The 17135-nt window shown below is 52.8% G+C and overlaps 1 protein-coding gene across 2 annotated transcripts in view; it reads right to left on the bottom strand.

Annotated features, from left to right (window-relative positions):
• The window catches only part of SMG6 (SMG6 nonsense mediated mRNA decay factor), a 107985-nt gene that overhangs the window by 50210 nt on the left and 40640 nt on the right, over nt 1-17135 (bottom strand). For both annotated transcript variants that reach the window (XM_064677369.1, XM_064677368.1), the window contains exons 11-12: nt 3976-4092; nt 3297-3465 (exon numbers count right to left, since the gene is read on the bottom strand). In XM_064677369.1, the coding sequence (XP_064533439.1) occupies nt 3297-3465; nt 3976-4092 (286 nt within the window). The remainder of the gene's footprint in view (nt 1-3296; nt 3466-3975; nt 4093-17135) is intronic.

The raw sequence follows: 17135 nt of genomic DNA on the forward strand, positions 1-17135 counted from the left end.
CAAAATAGGAAGGACACCCTTCACCTCTCAGATACACACAGTGGCCCCAAGAGAGCGATTTACATAGTCCATCACCTGAAAAAACCTGTTCCAGGACATTCCCTGAGCCATGGTGACCGTGCAGTGTGGCCAAGAGCTGGATGAGTACACTAGACCAAGGAGGGTGGTTTGGGGAAAGACAGAGCTTCTTGCTCACGTTGAATTTGGGACTACTGAGCCCCCAGAGGATGCCTGCCAGGAACCAGGGTTCATTCCCAAGCTCCCACCAAGCAAAGGACTCTGAAGACGCAGCCTACTTGAGCCTCCCATCCTGCTCCACAGAGCCCACTCCTGATGGCTCACATCCACATGCCGGGTTTCAGCAGCACTCACCCCTCACACCTTTCCCTCCACCTCTGTCCAAGGGGGAAAGCAGCGAGCTGAGGAATTTGGTGTGGGGTTGGCTTTTTTTTTTTTATTGTATGGACTCAAATCCAGCAGTGTGATAAATGCATCCGAGCTACAATTAGGAAGATATATAGCATCAGAATGCGAAGGTCTGGGCAGCGTGGTGAAACGCGGGCTCTCCAGAGCCCCAGCTATGTTTCCCATTATGTAACCCTGGTCATGGGCAGACAGCCAGACTCCAAATGAAAAAGAGACTCTGGCTTGGCACCGTTTCTATTTTCCTATCCTCATTCGGGGTCAGCGCAGTGTCATACAGCTGCAGAGAAAGCTCCGGGGATTAAACCTGGGAAAGACTCCAAGACCAGGACCCGGGTTCAAGTACCAGCTGAAAGCAATAAACCAACTGCCACAGCTGGGCTGAGTTTAGACGTTCTCAAAGTCCCCCAGCTCTCTCCCATACGAAGAACGAGCGATTGTGAACATGGCGAACGCAGCGTGAGCGGAGGCCTTGGGACACACAGCCCCAGCAGCCCGGGCCCGAGGCTCTGGTGGAGTCTTGACAAGCTGCCCTGCTGGCCCCGAGCCCAGGCCGGCTTTCTGGCAGCAGCGCTGGCCCCGGATGAGCTGCACTTTGATGCGAGCTCTGGGCTCCTAGTGGGCTGCCAGGTGGGTATGAGGCCTGGTTTTTCCAGAAGCTTTAGCACATTCATGGCATCCCTGCAGGGTGCTTCTGCGCTTCAGGGGATTTTTACTGTCCCTTTTCTGTGCCCACGCCATCACGAGGGGCAACAAAAGTGGTTTAAGCATGTCCAACCCGCTCTTCCATTGGCAGTGGTGGGACCTCGTGGCACAGCCCACCAGAGAGAGGCACGGAGCTTGAGTGACACGGCACAGGCCCCTTATTCAGCTCTTCAACTTGGCATCTGTGGTTGTTCCTCACATGCCTCCCTGCTCCTGAGCTCACCCTGCCCATAAACCTTGGCTTACTCCACCTCGCCTGCTGCTCTGACCCATGTTTTACTTCTAAACTTCTTTGAAGCTGCTCCTATCTAAACCCCTGGACTCGGTGGCTCTACTTGGTTAGTGAAGAGCCCCAGGGCAGCCAGCAGGCTTGTGTCAATAGAGAGCTGAAACACTAACCCAGTGCTCTCCTTTTCCTTTCCTATCCCTGGGGAAAATGTTGCAAATCCCAGATCATGCCCAATAGCGGAGCTGGCTCCCTGCTACTCATCCCTATCTTCATCTCCAGGAAAGCTCAGCTGCTGCTGACCCAGAGCCCTGGACCACCAACACCACTCCATGCAAGAGCTCTGGGCTAAAAGAGCAGCCAGTCTCCTCATCGTGGGTATGACAGATTCTCTGGGTGAGCCAAAGAGTGGAGGAGCTAGGAGCCAACATGCGGGCAGGCTGTCTGTGCTCCAGGGCATGGTGGGATAAGAGGGGCTGCTCAGCCACCCTCCATGGATAGGGCACAGCGGGGAAACAGCTGGGCCTCTGCTGCAAGATGAAGACCCTCATTCCTCCACAGAGCAGACTGGTGAAGTAGAGCCCCTCAATCTACACCCATTACATCTGAAAGAGCCATGTGCCACAGGGGAGGCTGCCACCACTACCACCTTCTCCCACCCCACTGGGCAAGCAGAAGCCCACACCTGCTCCATGATCCCGGGAGGACACAGCCCTGTGCCCCGCAGGAGGGGAAGCAGCTCATCCCAGGGAAGGCGCCGAGTGCTGGCTGCATGAACCCAATCAGAAATTCCATCTCGAGGCTGCCCGTGGCCAAGGGCTCAGCGGCTCCCTGCGCAGGCAGCGCGAGGGGAAGGGGGGATTGGTGCAGGCGGGTTCACGTGACGGATCCCAGTTTGAGTTCCTGCCCAAAGATGGGCAGCAGTTCACATGAGCAGGCAGCGGTCCCACACCGAGCAGCCGACAAACAGAAAACAGACTCCATCTCCACAAAATGAGGCCCAGAACTTCCTGTGTGAGATTTCCATTTCCTCAGCCAAATGAAAAAGAACTGGAGTAAGAGGCAATAAACTAGGAGAGCAGGACTGGACCTGACGCACGGAGCGAGGACCCATTAATGGTTAAGCCACTTTGCTGGATTACTCTTAATGCGCCTTCCCATCACCCTGGGTTCTGGCTCCTTTGGATTAACAATAAGACGTGATTTCAGGCTCTGGATCCGGAGTACCGGAGGCAGATGGAAAATCCTGCGGGAAAGCAGCTACGGAGCATGCTCAGACACTGTTTCGCATACTCCATACTTGGCCCCTTCACTCGATTTTCTGTCCAAAAATATGCAAATTGCCTAGTCCGCATTATGGACTAATGGGCTGAAATAGGCCAGTTTAGAAAATTAACCCTTTTGTGCATTGCAGGGTAGAGAAAAGCGGTTTCTGAAGCAGAGGGGAGGTGACTTTTGGAGCTCCAGAACAGGCGAGCTGCTCCAGGCCAGCCCAGCCCAACCAAGGTTGGCCCGACTCAGTCAAAAAAAGGCAACAAAACGCTTATGTGGAAATGGAGTTCCCTCTGGTAGAGAGGAAGGTCCTGCCTGTCCAGCTGGCTGAGCCAGTGGAACACCTAAAACAGGGGTATCCCAACCAAACCAGACACAAATCCAAAGCAGAAGGTAAAAATCCACCTCATGATCCATCTTCAAACACACGAAAGCAACAGGTACCCCTCAGGCCCCCTCAGAGGCCCTCCAGCCCCACCCACACATCAATGAAGAAGTCACTGTGTCACCAAGGGTGGCCAGTGACCCCCAAATATTCCCTGGGAAGCAAACCTCGCCTGGGCGCTCAGGTCAGAGTAGCACAGCCAGCAGTAAGCATGAGCAAGAGGGAAAGGTGGCATAAGGAGCCCAAGGAACAGACATCAGAAGACAAAACAGAGGATGCACGTACTGTTTGGGGAGCTCGAGAGAGGTCGGAGGAGGATTCCAGGTGTCCGGGTGGCCAAGCATCCAGTCCGACCAGACTTTCACGCTGGGAAGCAGCTCCTTCAGATCTTGGGGCAAGGCAGAGACCTTGATGTCGTCCTCCTCATCCTCCTGCTCCATCTCTTGTGCCTGAACTGCAAATACAAGATGTGAGAGCTGAGCCAGCTCACCACAGTCAGGGATCAGGCTCAGGCAGGGACTGGGGATGCATGACATGATCCCAACATCTCAGCCTTGGACACACAAGGGAACAGCCACAACCCACAGCAAGTACAAAGACAGATCTGTTCTCCCTATACAGACTGGCCTGAGGGTCTGTGATCCCTTTCACTGAGGGCAGTGGGGTGTCACTGCAACAGTCATAAAGGTAGGATTCCGAGGTCCTAGTTTTGGGAAGTTTCCCAATAGCTGGCAGAAAGCATACCCTGAGTCTATCCCTTTCCTCCAAACATTTCTGCCTGCACACATCAGGGGCTTTCCTGCAGATGATCCAGCCATAACCCGGGCAGAGTTTGTGATACTTGGAGAGAATCCATGGGCCCCAGCAGAGGGGAAGGGGTGTACAAAACAGCAGGGAACGAGGGCCTGAACCCCACCAGGCTGCCTCATGGGCCCCTGCATGGATCCTGCTGGTAACCCCTTACCTGGCACACATTCCCTTAGCAGGTTGGTGCACCTCCTCACCAGGAGTGCAAACATGGAGAGCCCCAGGGCCGTGGCCTGTTCCTGGATGACGGAGCGACAGTCTTCAGAGATGCATTCTAGGAGACAGAGAGGGTTTGAGTCAGATGTTCCATCCTGCTTTGCCTTCACAGCCTCCCTTTCCACATCACACATGGGGCAGGGGTGAGCAATTCTCCAGCTCACACCTGTCCTGGACCCAATTGCTCCATGTAGGGGGAAAAAAGGTGGTGAGTAGCCAAATTGGAGTGGGAAGAAGCTGCAGCCACACTACCCACACTATGCCCAACCCCACTGTGTGTGCTTAGCCAGACAGCACCAAGCTGGCACTCAGGACTCCCAGCACAGAAGCTGCTGCCTGGAGCTGATGCCTTTCCCTGAAGGAAGGGGGTATGTTTAAGTGTTAAAAGGGTAATTAGCTGCATGTTTGATCTCTGTCCCTGCTGGAGTTTTAACCTCAGCAGCTGAGGAGGGGGCTCCTCCCATTAGTTCAGCAGTCACACAACAGCTTGTCAAGAGAGCTTAATTGGAACTGTTACTCAAGTAGATGCCACACGACCACAGCTCTTCCAAACAGAGCCGGCTCGGAGTGAGAGCAAATCCCCCCGGCACATCTACACCCAGCCAGAAACCACTTCTGAGGCTGCTGAGAGCAGCGGGGAGCTGGCTCGAGGGAACTGCCTGGAGCCGGGCGTGGGTTACGCAGAGCGAGGCCAAAAGTTTCGTGGGGAATGCCAGGCTGCCTGCGAGCGCTCAGGCACTACCAGCTGCTCCCAGAAGGGTTTTAAGCCTCATGGGCAGCCTCTGGCCCCCAATCCCCTCTGCCCTCCATTCACATCCTCTCCTGAGATGTGGGGGAGTGGCTGGCTGGGAAGAACCAGCGGGACTGGATGCACCCGCACCACTTAGGGGGTTCCTACCCGCCTGTGCCGGTTGCTCTGCACAGGATGCTTCTCACTGGCTTATGCATCACCTGCTGCAGGACCAGGGCTTCCCTGCTGAGAACAGCTGCCCCAAGCCAGGCAGAGGATTTGCACAGTGACCACAAACATGCAGGTACTGACTCTGAACGGGTGTCCATGAGTGAAGCCTCAGAGCTGGGGTGGGGAGGGAGAGCCCCCACAGACCCTGGCTCCCAGGCACATCAGCACCAGCTGTATGTCAGCATGGAGAAGGTGTTGGAAGCTGAACTACGCTGATGTGGCAGAGCAGGGATTTTGAGCAAAGGCCAAGAGGATTAGAGCAAGACACTGAGACCCCGTTTCAGCCAGGGGCTAGCAAAACACCTGTGGTGCAGAGAACAAACAGTGGGGTCTTAAGTGCAAATTATTTCAGAGCGGTGGGGTGGGAGATTCAAAACAACCAGAAAAAGACTAAAACACACCAAGAAAATACAGGAAAAAAAAGGGAGGAAGATCTGCAGGCTCCATTTGGCCAGTTCCTCAGCTGTCAATAAGTTCAGCACTGAGTGGAGAAATCACTGAGGGTAACCCAGGGTGGCACCAAAAGGGCCTGGAAGCCAAACGAGGGTGTTCTGCTCCCAGAGTCAGGGCTGAGCTGGTGCCGCAGAGCAATGGTAGGAAGTGCCGTACTGCAGGGGCTGTCAGCTTTTGGAGGAAACATAAAACTAAAGATGTGACCACTCTGGGACAGTAAATCTCTTTCATGAAGCCTTTCCCACAATTAAGAGTGTTAGTCCCAGTGCTCTGGCCGCAGTCCAGCCCAAGAAATTACAGTCGTCTTCCCCGCGCTCCCTCCTCCTGCACTCTGGTGGGATGCTGGACTGTCTTCACTTCTTGTCTTAAATGGACACACAACAAGACCACAGTGGTCCAGCTGCCACACCTGAGTCTGGCAAGTCCCCAGGGGGTGAAAATCTCCAGGTATTTCTGCAAGAACCCCCACACTTTGAGTGGGCAGCACCCCCAGGACTCCAGGCACTGCACTCAAACAAGACTGATGATGACTTCCAAACTGGGCTGGTGCAAAAGCTACATCCCCCCCCTCCAAAACATTCAAAGCTTAAAGGTGTTTGTGATGCTGAAAGTGACAAGCACCTGTATTTCAGGGTGTATTTCAGAGACTGGCTCCAAGTGCTGGAGCAACGTTCTGTGGTGGCTGTAGCCAGGCTTAGTTGCAGGGCCTCAGCCCTTCCCACTGCTCTTGTTGCAGGCTACAAGTTCCCCACACAACATTTAACAACCAAAATACAGTAAAAAGTTTCTTGCACGTGAGCTGTGGCAGGTACAGCCGTCTGCAACCTGCTCACTCAAGCTGAGCACTATGGCCACAGCTCCATCAGACATCTTGTGTTGCTGCAGACGTGAACCATGTGCCCACCAGCTCATAAAGCCACACTGCTCCAACGTACTGCAACCATGCTCAGCCTCGATACAGCCTGCAAAGCTGCCCACTGTGCAAATAAATGGAACAGGACACCCAGATCTGAGGGCTGTTTCCTCACAGTTCCAGCTCAGCTACTCTGGGTGTTGTTAGCTCATCATTAAATTACACTAAACTCCCTCAGTCCTGTTAGTTCACTCCCCGGTCAAGCTCATCAGCCTCATTCCCAGGAGGCTCCCCCAGCAGGGAAGGACAAGCATCCAGGTGGGTGCTTTTTCAAGACCCCTGAACATACACCAGCACTCCAGCTCCCAGTCCTGCCAGCAAAGGCTCTTAAGAGCTTAATTGTAGGACAAAAGAGGAAAGCACCATAAATCAGGAGAAACTTTCTCTTTGTGCCTTTTCACCACTTTCCTCGGGAGGCTGGGAGCTTCGGCTTTCCCTGAGCTGGGAGCTGGGAGCCAGTGGAGATGACTGTGTGAGGCTGTGAGGTAGCAAACCCCAGGCTACCCTGCCACAGGAGACAGTCAAGGTGAGGGTATAATCAAAAGGCAAAGCACTTGGGGTGTTTACACAGAAACTTGTGGAATGTTTTGAGTGATGGGCAGTAAGGAAACCAATTCTCTGCACCCACAGCGAGGTCTCTCACATACACCACGGATTGTCTGAGCTTACCCTGGCACTAAGAGAAAAACACTTTGTAGAAGATATGCTGAAATGAAAGTTGGAGCAACAAAACTGCTCTGGAGCCCACAGGGCGTCATTACCTCTGCGCTGAACAATGGTCTGAGCTGCTGGTAATGCATGTTAAGTCATAAACTTCTTGGAAAGAGATGTTCCTGGAGGGTGGAGTGACACTTAGGTCATTCTTGTCCTTGCAGTTGCACAGCACTAGTAAAACCTGGGGACAGCAGCTGCCACAGACCAACAAGAGCAGGCAGAGAGATCCTGACTGTCCAGGTCAGGGCAAACCCTGTAATTTTCAGATCTGTTTCCCCAGATCCACAGTGGGTGCAAGAGAAGCAGAATGACAGCATCAGGTCCACAGGCAACCCTGCATCCTATTCCTGCAGGCAGTCACCAAAAGCTTGGTGACAGAGACTTCAGGTGGCATCGATGGCACTCCATCAGCTAAAGCTGCCATAAATCCAATCCACTTCCTCCCCCGAAACCCCAAATCAGGCTGTAATCAGATAACCCTCCCACTTCACACCCAGCCACGCTGTGCAGCTGGGGCACAGTGTGGAGGTGTCAGGCAAACTATGGAGAGAAATCACATGCAAAAGAAGCTGGCAGGAGGTCACAAGTCCTGAGGTGGTTGGAGCTGTGGCTCCAATGTGCCACCAGCAGCCACAGCAGTGACGCTCCGCGGGAAATCATCCAGCACCAACAACCACAACACGCTCCCCCTCTACCTTCTCCCCTTGCAACCCGGCAAATGTCCCTGTTAATGCCAGCACTGGATAAACAGCTCCTGTCACCACGTCACCTCTCAGCTCTCGCCTGTGCAGCCACCCTGTGAACCCGATGGCGCAGCTCAGCGGGGTTAGAAATGTCACCTTTCAGCTGTGCCACTGCCATCAAAGGTGCTGCGGGGGCGGAGAGGCGGGTGAGCAAAGCTGGCACCGCTACCTCAATAACTGCTTGTTAAACCACAACCTAAGGTCAGGGCTTCAGGACTCGCAGCCAAGACTGACTCAAGGTAAATCCATACCCCTGTCGCATGCTGTACTGACACACAGCCCGTGGAGACACACTGAAGTCACAGAAGGGAGCTCAGCTGGCCTCAAATCCCTCCTTCTGGGTGCTCCCTTAGGCTGGAGCTGTTTCTTGGCCACTTGTAGCCCCACATCAACTACATCAACAAAACTCAGGCATGTGCAATGCTGCACAGGGCTAGAAAGGAGCAAGCAGAGTGTTTTAAAGTAGGAATGTGTCATCAAACGCTTTGCAGCCTGAAATGATGGTAATTTGCATTGCCCCACGCTTCACAGGCTGAATTTGCCTGGAAGATCTGTCTTTCTGCACCAGAAAAAGCAAAAGCCCTGCAGTCCCCTGTAAGCCCTTGTGGAGGTCAGGGCTCCAGAGGCTGGAGCAGCAGCAGGACGTGAGCTCTGACAGTTGTGAGCCCCATGTTACTAAGCCTGCCTGACACCAGCCACTCAAGGGACCCTTTTTCCAGCTGGCTCGGACTTTAACTATTGGAGCTGAAGTTTCCATACTGGGTGCCTGTCTTAGCTCGAATTCTTCCGGAAATCTTTAGCCAAAACAGCTCGGCCACTTGTGAGAATAAGGCTATGAAACAAGACAGTGGTTTACCCCTGTTTGAAAAAAAACACAACCTTTTCCTTGAGCTAATCTAGCAACTGCAAATCCTGGAACGGGGATCTGAGATTTTGCTGCAGAATAACCTTTTTAACAGAGAGTTTTCCTGTCCTACTAGAAATCTGTCCACACTTGGCCAAGCTATAAACATCTGAAAGACAGCAGTTTTTCCATATTCAATAGGAATTCATTTCAGGAGTTAAAACCTTCTAAGATTTCACCTCCCTGAGCATGCTCCATCTTCCTACCTCTCTTCATCTAACCTGTGTTACAGGCAGCAGAGCAACTGCACTGCTCCCATCCAGCCTGTGGGGACCTCTGAAAAAATGTCCTCTTACTAGTCACTGCTGCTTGCTGCAAGCTGGAGATTGGACCCAGATCCCTCCAACTGGAGCCCAGGCTATCTGCTCTGAAGCAGAGCCCAAAAGCAAGAGAAGGAGAGGGGAGGGGATGGAATGGAATGGAAAAAAGGGGAGCTGACAAACATCAGACTGCAAGCACACAGAGAAAGCAACTGGGAACCAGGGACAGGTGGCTTTTCTGAAGATCACAAAAACCCTCTGAGCTGCAGAAGAGTCCTTCCTCTTCGCGTGTAGGACAGAGGGTTTTTTCTCCAGCTGGGTACTGGGGCTGCACGGAGAGCACTGTTTTCCTACCAGGAGGCAGTTTCCTCTGCAGGGATTGTTTTGGGAGCAGGGCGGATCAGCCGCCACAGCGCCCTCTGCAAGCACCTACCTGGGCTCTCCCTGCATCCACACCAGGGCTGTGAGCTCTGCTCCCACCCAGCCGGCAGCAGAGCCCAACCCAGGATTTCTGCAGCCATAAATCTACCTGTTTCACAGGGGAAAGGGTGTGTGGGGAGGGGGGAGAAAGAGACAGAGAGAAAGGGGACTTTTGTAACGGGGAGAAAATTTGTGTTTCTCTAAGAACGTTATATTCATGGAAAACATAAACCAACTGTCGTCAAAGTCGTCTGAGCTCAGGAAATGGAGCGGCCGGGAGAAGGCTGCCATGTGGCCGGATGTTATGTATTTCTAATTAGTGCTATACATCTTTCAGCAGCGAGTGTCCTTTTGCTGGGAAACACAACGCGCTGCCCTTGTTATTGTAACTGTCAGAGAGTGCTTAAACAGATAATCTCCAGGAAAAGTGATAAACACATCCCCTCTCCCACTAGGGTGTGCAAAACAGCAATGCCAAACCTCTATTAGGGCAACCAACCAGCTACAGGAAATGGGAATGGGAAAAGAGCAGGCGATGCAAGGGACAGCCGCCTCCAAGGAGAGGGATTTGCTGGAGGAAGCTTCTTTCGGCCACTTGAGTGCCATGTGCCGAAGGAAATCCTGCGAGGGACAATTGGGGCAGAGCAAGCTCAGACACGTAGCCTCGGGCAGGGGGATGCTTGCAGGGATGGGTCAGGGGGCTGGGAGTGAGGCCTCCCAGCTGCTCCACTCCAAGAGTGCCCTTGGCTGCAGTGGAAGGGAGACCACGGCAACCCCCAGTCTTGCAAGTAAGCAGAGGACATGCTCCTCCATCTATCCTCCATCCAGCTAAACACAACACAAGGAATGCTGAACCTTCCACAGTTAAAACACCAGCCAACAAGCCTTAGAGTCTCAAAGGAGACCAGGCTCCTTTGATTCAAGCAACCAGACTGCTCCATCCAAGGGTCAAGAGGGCTCCAGTGAGACAGTTTCCATGCTGGCCTCTCTGTCCTCACCTGAGCTGTGGCTGTGGAAGCCCAGAGCAGTGCTGGCAGCAGGTGATCCCAGCAGGGATGTGCTTTGCTCCCAGGGAGCAACAGCTGAACCCACCTTCCCCAGTGACCGTACGGGAAGGCAGTCAAAGGAACAAATAGGTCTATGGACACAATCCCAAGGATGACATAACGGGCTGGCCAGGGGACGCGGGAGCTGAAGGAGCTCGGTGAGTGCAGGGCTGGGGGCGAGCACACCCCGAGGCACCCGGCTGATGTGTCAGCAGCTCGGAGGCACAGACAACTGATTCACCAGCCGGCTGCTACCCTGTGGGGAAGAAGGCAGAGGCTGGTCACCTCCAAGCTGACACCACCTGAAGGCAATTCACTTGCCCTCTTAGCACTCAGACACAGTGTTTTCCCCGTGAGTCACTCTCGGCCAGACGCAGCGTTGGCAGGGCTACAGGGCAGCCCACCGGGATGGGGCTGTCTGCAGGAAGCGGGGAAGGAGAGCTGTGCTGCCGGCCCAGGCAGCTGGTCCCGCTGGTGGAGACCGCACACAACCGACGGGAATATAAAGCAGCAAAGGGAGGGGGATGCTCACAGCTGTGGGGCATTTCCCCGACACCCCCTCGCAGGGGACCTGTGAGTCACTGGCACTCCCAGCTCTTCGCTGGGAACTGGCGAGTCACACACACACACACACTCATCTGCCCCCTGAAAGAGCCTGGGAACATGGAGGCACTCGCTCAGCCCCGGCTAATACCCGGCAAAGAGCCTGGGAGGAGATGGGCAGCTCTCCTGGCAGGATGCTCCCTGACTCTGAATTTGCAGACAGCAGACACGATGGCAGCCCCAGCCCTCCCAGCGCTGTGGCTGAGCCGAACATCACCACCTGCAGCACACAGGGCTGAACCTCTCCCAAAGTTACCTTCAGACTGCACTAATAACCTGGATGCCCCCAATCCACCTCTCCATATCATGGAGAGGCAGGAAGGTCCCGAGAGGGTCTCAGTCACAGGGCCCAGACACGCAGCAGCACTGGGAAACTTGCTGCACGTGTTCCCAGAGCAGCTGGGGCCGCCCAGGAGCCCTCGGCTCCCTCTGCTCCACACTGAAACCCTGACTTGTCCGAGGGAGGGAAGGAGGGAGGCCTAGGAGGTGAGGAATGCTGGGGGCCTGGGGAGGATGGAGCAGCTCTCCCTGTGGAAGCCATTAGATATTCAACACTTCATTTGTTTCCAGCCGTCCTGGACTGCAGCACTGGGCTCTAGGACGGGAGGCTCTTCTCTGACGTAACCAGGAAGCAGCTGCAAAATTAAGGAATCCCTCATGACATCATAAAAAGGGTCGATGGTTTACAGGGGAAGGTATAAAAATTAATGACATATTCCCACCCGAAGCAGCCAGCCTGCCCAAGAGCCACAGGGGAAGCTATGCTCTGCCCGACACGAAGGGGCTGCCTGCCTAGGACAGCTCTGTGCTGCCAGCTCCCTCTGGCTCATCTTGGCTCTGATTGTCCCTAAGCCCAGGCAGGGCTGGATCCTTGCACCTGGGGTGCGATAACCAGCTCAGTATATCCTTCCTGACCCTGATGAACAAAGCTTTAGGGAATGACTTTAGGGACAGCTTTCTTGTGTACTCAGGACTGGCCAGGAATCAACGACAAAGAACATCATTGTGAAGTGACTTGGGGAGAGATGGTTATTATTTTCCACGGGAAAAGTAGATACGTGCAGAGAGTGCCCCCAACACCCCAATTTCTGCAGCTCAGGGAGACCAACAGGACCTGCAAGAGGAGGCAATGGCATGCAACCCAGGTGAGGGCAGAAAGAATGACATTAGCCTTGAGGACAAGCACAAAGCCATTTCCACTTGAAAAGGGAAAAGGATAGTGGTTTAAAATTAACTGCAGCCTTTTCCAGGAAATATCAGTGGAAAGAAGCAGCCATTTTTAGAAATGTTATTCTCAGAAATTTCCTGAAAAGACCCATCAGTCAAAACACAGATTGAAGCCATTTCCACTTGCACTAAGCAGCACTTCGGAGCTCTCCCTCCACACTTGGGGTGCTTGACCCAGCTGGCAAGGCCAGGATCCTGCTCTGCACCCCTGACCCCAGCGAGGCTGTGGGAGTCAGTTTTGGATGTGAAACAGCCCATGCAATGTCACAAACACTCCTCCTGCCCGGGGAGGCACGTACATCCCAGTTTTCACTAGTCACACTCACACTGAGACACGCAGGTCCTCAACCATCACAGCTGGGGCAAAGGCACCTCTAGTTTCACCCACACTGGCAAATCTGGAGAGCTGCCAGAGAAACTCATTTCTCAGCACTGCCTTCACGGGAGCCACTCTGAGCATGTGAGCTGACACTGGCACTTACGACACAAGGACAGCAAAGTCCTCACTGCCTTGAGGCTCCATATGATCCCCAGATTCCCATGTTAGCCACAGGTTATGCTACTAACAACTGAACAGCAACACAAATTTGACCCATCTGGCAGCTAAAAGGCTGGTAAATCCAAATGTACGTAACTCCTGGCTGGCTCATAAGTGAGCATGTCCCTTCAAGCTGGCACGTCGGCTCATCAGCATATCTATAGCTCCAGACCAGCCTGGCACCAGCTCTCTTCCTGCAGAGGGAATATTTACCATCAGATGCACAAGCAGGATGGGACTGAAGTGACTGCAAAGGCAACAGGGCCCAAAGGCGAGCAGAGCATCTGGATGAAACAGAGAACACTGCATGAAAGAAGAAAAATCATGGATGATAGAAATGAAAAAAGGTTTTAGGGGCACTGCAGTGATGCAGAATGATAAAAGAGACCCCCTGACATCTTATCCTCTGTCTGCACAGATCTGTGAGCCCTTCTTGAAGACTCCAGCTGCACAGCCAGAGCTCTGAACCTCACCTCAAAAGGGCTGGTAAGGAGCTCTTCAGCTGCCAGGGAGCCTGGCTATCTGTACACAGCAGCATGGTAAGTGCTACCAGCATCCCACCCAGGAGCTCCATGTGCCCAGCCACAGTTGTGTTAGATGCTATTTTCAGCAGGGAGGAGGTGTGAACAGGGCTTCCCAAGAGATTTTCTCCAGCCCCCAGTGAAGTTTTACCAGGACAATCACAGCAAATAACAGGCAGCATTTGCACCCCCCATCCCGTGCTGGAGGTGGGCATGTCCTTGGCAGCAAATGTGAGCAGACAGCCTGGAACTTACCTCCCTGGGGGTGAACCTTGGTGAGCACTTTGAGCCTGGACTTAAAGTTAATGAGAGCAAGTGCCTGCAGACAAGAGCATTCAGAGAAAGACGACTTTGATGGGGCAGGAACAGCAAAGTGTGGAGCTTCCTTTTCAACACATTCACTCCTTTGCTGCTCTTCTCTTTACAGCTTCCTGAGGGACCGGTGTGTCAGTTTGCAAAGCAAATGCCAAAACATAAAAGTGAAATCCATGCCCCTCTCCCAGTAAATCCCAGGGCCTTCACTGAATGCCTGCAGGCCTGAACTGCTGCCTCACCTCCTGCTCCAGCACCCACTTGGTCCCTCCAGCCTCCCTGACCAATGGCAGTGCCACCCTGAGTCCCCCAGCACCAGGACACACTGCCAAGAGGGGCACAGCCCAGCCACTCTGCCTACAGTGATGCTTACCTAACACTTTCCATTGTAAGACCCTGGTTTCAGTTCCTAAGAACTTTGCCAAACTTTAACCATTTAGGCTGCAATCCTTCATGCCAAAAGCTTTCTTCGAGCTGAATTTATTGGGAAAATTTCAACTACAAAGGTTCAGCCATTTGCCAGAATGAGGTTAGGGAAAATATATTGTTCTTCTGAAGTTAAAAATTCTTTGACCATTTCAGCAAAATCCCTAGCACCTTCACACTTCGGAGCAGGAACCAGAAGTTTGGCAGGGGATGGCGGCAGGGTCGGGGTGTGCCTTCTGCCACCTCCATCCTGCTTTGCCAAGGTGGGGGCCTATGGAAATCTAGGTGCTCATTATCAGACACCTCTCACATGCCACTCCAACTGAAGCAGCAGCTGGTTTATCTGCTTGGATAGACAAGGGAAGAAAGAACCAAGCCAGGTGAGACACTGGAGAGGGAAAGGGAGGTGCGAAAGGGGGCTGAAGTAGCACAAGGGAGGTGACAGCATAGCAGCCCTTCTCCACCCCCCTCACTGCTCTCCTGGCACCATCAGTGGCTGCTCTCCCCAGGAGGGTAACAGCTCCACACATCCAGCATTCCTGCCATGGCAGAGGCTTGTGTGGTGTAACTAGATTTACGTGCCAGTCGAGGATCCCAGATGCAGTCAGTCTGCTTCCATGGGGGAGCTCGCTTTTCTGAAATACATGGAAATTACACATCCAAAAAATGCTCAGAACACCAGACTTGGAGGCATCTATGCAGCTTCAAGTCAACTTCATCACACTTACTCATCATAAAGTTGTCGTAACAACACATCACTTTTTCTCCCCTCAAGGTACCATTTTCAGTGAACACAGAAAATTAACAGGCAGCAGAGACCCTCCTGCAGGGTGTTCTGATGTGCTGAAATGTGTATGTGTTCAGTAAGGCTGAGGCTGCAGGACAGAGCCATGGTTTGAGGATTAAGATGGAGAACTTGATGCCTTCTTTGCCTTGGTCCTGAACTTCCAGGGGGATCCAGAAGTCCCCTTAAGCCCTCCCTTCCAATGCACAGTCAGTATTTGTGTGTTACTCACTTGTTGACTGGCCATAGTGATACAGAGGGGATGGATTTTGCAGACACTGGGCAACTCTGCTTTGAGTAGGATCAAAGGCAGTTCCTGAAGGATTATATTTTCAGGAGAACTCCACCTCCTGCATCTCAAGCTGAGCAGTCAAGGAGCTAGAAAACCTGGTATTTTCCTCAAGCTCAGTTTCCCATCGGTACCTGTTACAGGTACCAAGAAAAAAGACACCCAAATCCGAGATGTTTTAAGCACAAACCAGTGAGTTTACACTATCCAATTATTTGGACCTCAATCTTCTAGCTCTTCCTACGCTCCATGTGGCACTGAGCATGATGATAACACTTAATCAGCGGCTTCTCTGGAAAACTCCCATGCGAGAGGAAAGGAATTTTACAAGCAAAAGGACTGTAACAAGAAAATTGAGCCTGGGATCTCTTTGCCATGTCATCGTCTTGTCTATCACAGGAGGCGTTATCTGTGTTACACCACCCCTCAAGTGCTGCTGAGCGCAGGCTTTGAGGCTGACTCTGTTTGGAAACAACCCCTCGCAATGCTCCTCACAAGGATACAGCCAGATTCAACCCCCAGACCTCTCGTGGTGACTGGGGGCTGTGGTCTTCTGTGGAAATTTGGAAAAAATTCTGCTCCGAGCGGTGCCATGCAAAGGGAGGTTCTCAGGTGTCAAGTGAGCAATTCCCTGTGGGAAGGGCTGCAACCACAGGCACAAACCCACAGCACGCAAAGAAACCATTCCAGGAAGTTTAACATCCGAGCCCCCCTATTAGAAAACATGATCTCAGTGCTCCAACAACTTACATGGAGCCGGAGCCTCAGGTCCCAAACCCCCGTGCAGACTGCGGCACACGCGCGCTCACACCGGCTATCGAGCCCCCGCCACGGCACTCAGGAACCAGAGAGCCTTAACCTTCTACATTCATTAACAAGCATAAGACATCACGGGTTTATGCCAAATTCCTCTTTCCCCCTGTGATTTGAGATAGGATTGGCATGACCACGACGTTCTCTGCAGCTACTGTTGCTGCAGCATTCCCAGCACGGCCATTTGGAGGGGAAGGCTGCGCTGGAGGGTGGTGGGCTCACCCTGGGGTGCCCCAGCACCCCTTTTGTTTGCTGCTGTGTCTCGTGCCAGGAGGACGTGAGGGAGCTGTGGGCTCCCATACAGCCAGCGCCGCTGCGTTTCCTGCAGAGATTTGAAAACCTGCTGCAGTTCCAAAGCGAGCTTCGATTTCACTGTGACCAGCAGCTCAGAGACTCATAGTTACTATACAGCCGAATAAAATATTTTTTCATAAATTTAACGCCAGCATGTCTGTGTTTGGAAACTTTGAAAATCCATGTTGTATGGTTTACTGCACTGGAAAAGGTGCCAACAGAGTTTCAAAGGAAGGGAAGTGTATAACTGTTTCCTTTCAAATGCATTTTCCAATGGGATCCATTGAGGGAAAAGGCTGGAACTAACTAAAACATTATTAAAAACTGTTATGAAAAGAGACAGAGAGATGGAAAAAGATAGACAAAAACTCCAATACACAGCCGAAAGGGAGGGAGGGAGACAGGCGGCAAGAAAGGGGATATGGGCAGAAAGACACTTTGGGTGGGGAAAATGGGGCGAGACGGGGAGTTTTAACTGGCAGTCGCCCTTCGTGGTTTCATATTGTTGCAGATCAATTGATCAGGATTTCAAGTGCTGCTGGCCCGGTGGCACAAGCGAACCACAGAGTTGGCTGCAAGTGCAGCCCTTGCGAACTGCTGACCTTCAGTTTTCAAACCAAAAATATTCTTTGGGAAACGGTTACAATCAGGTTCCAGCCCGGGCTGCCAAGCAAAAAACAAGCACTACTAACCTGAAGTAACGCCCCAAGTAACTTACACCAAAGTAACAATCAAGACTAGTAACCTGAAGTAACTCCCTGGTGTGATTCAACCAGCAGCAACCGCGCGTGACATGTGTGCAGGGGCTTGGCTCTTCCGTCCTCCCCAAGTGGAGCGGGGAGTTCTCCAATCACTGACACCCTCCATCGAGATGAACATC

The sequence above is a fragment of the Pseudopipra pipra genome, chromosome 21 (assembly GCF_036250125.1).
Source record: "Pseudopipra pipra isolate bDixPip1 chromosome 21, bDixPip1.hap1, whole genome shotgun sequence".
Taxonomy (NCBI): domain Eukaryota; kingdom Metazoa; phylum Chordata; class Aves; order Passeriformes; family Pipridae; genus Pseudopipra; species Pseudopipra pipra.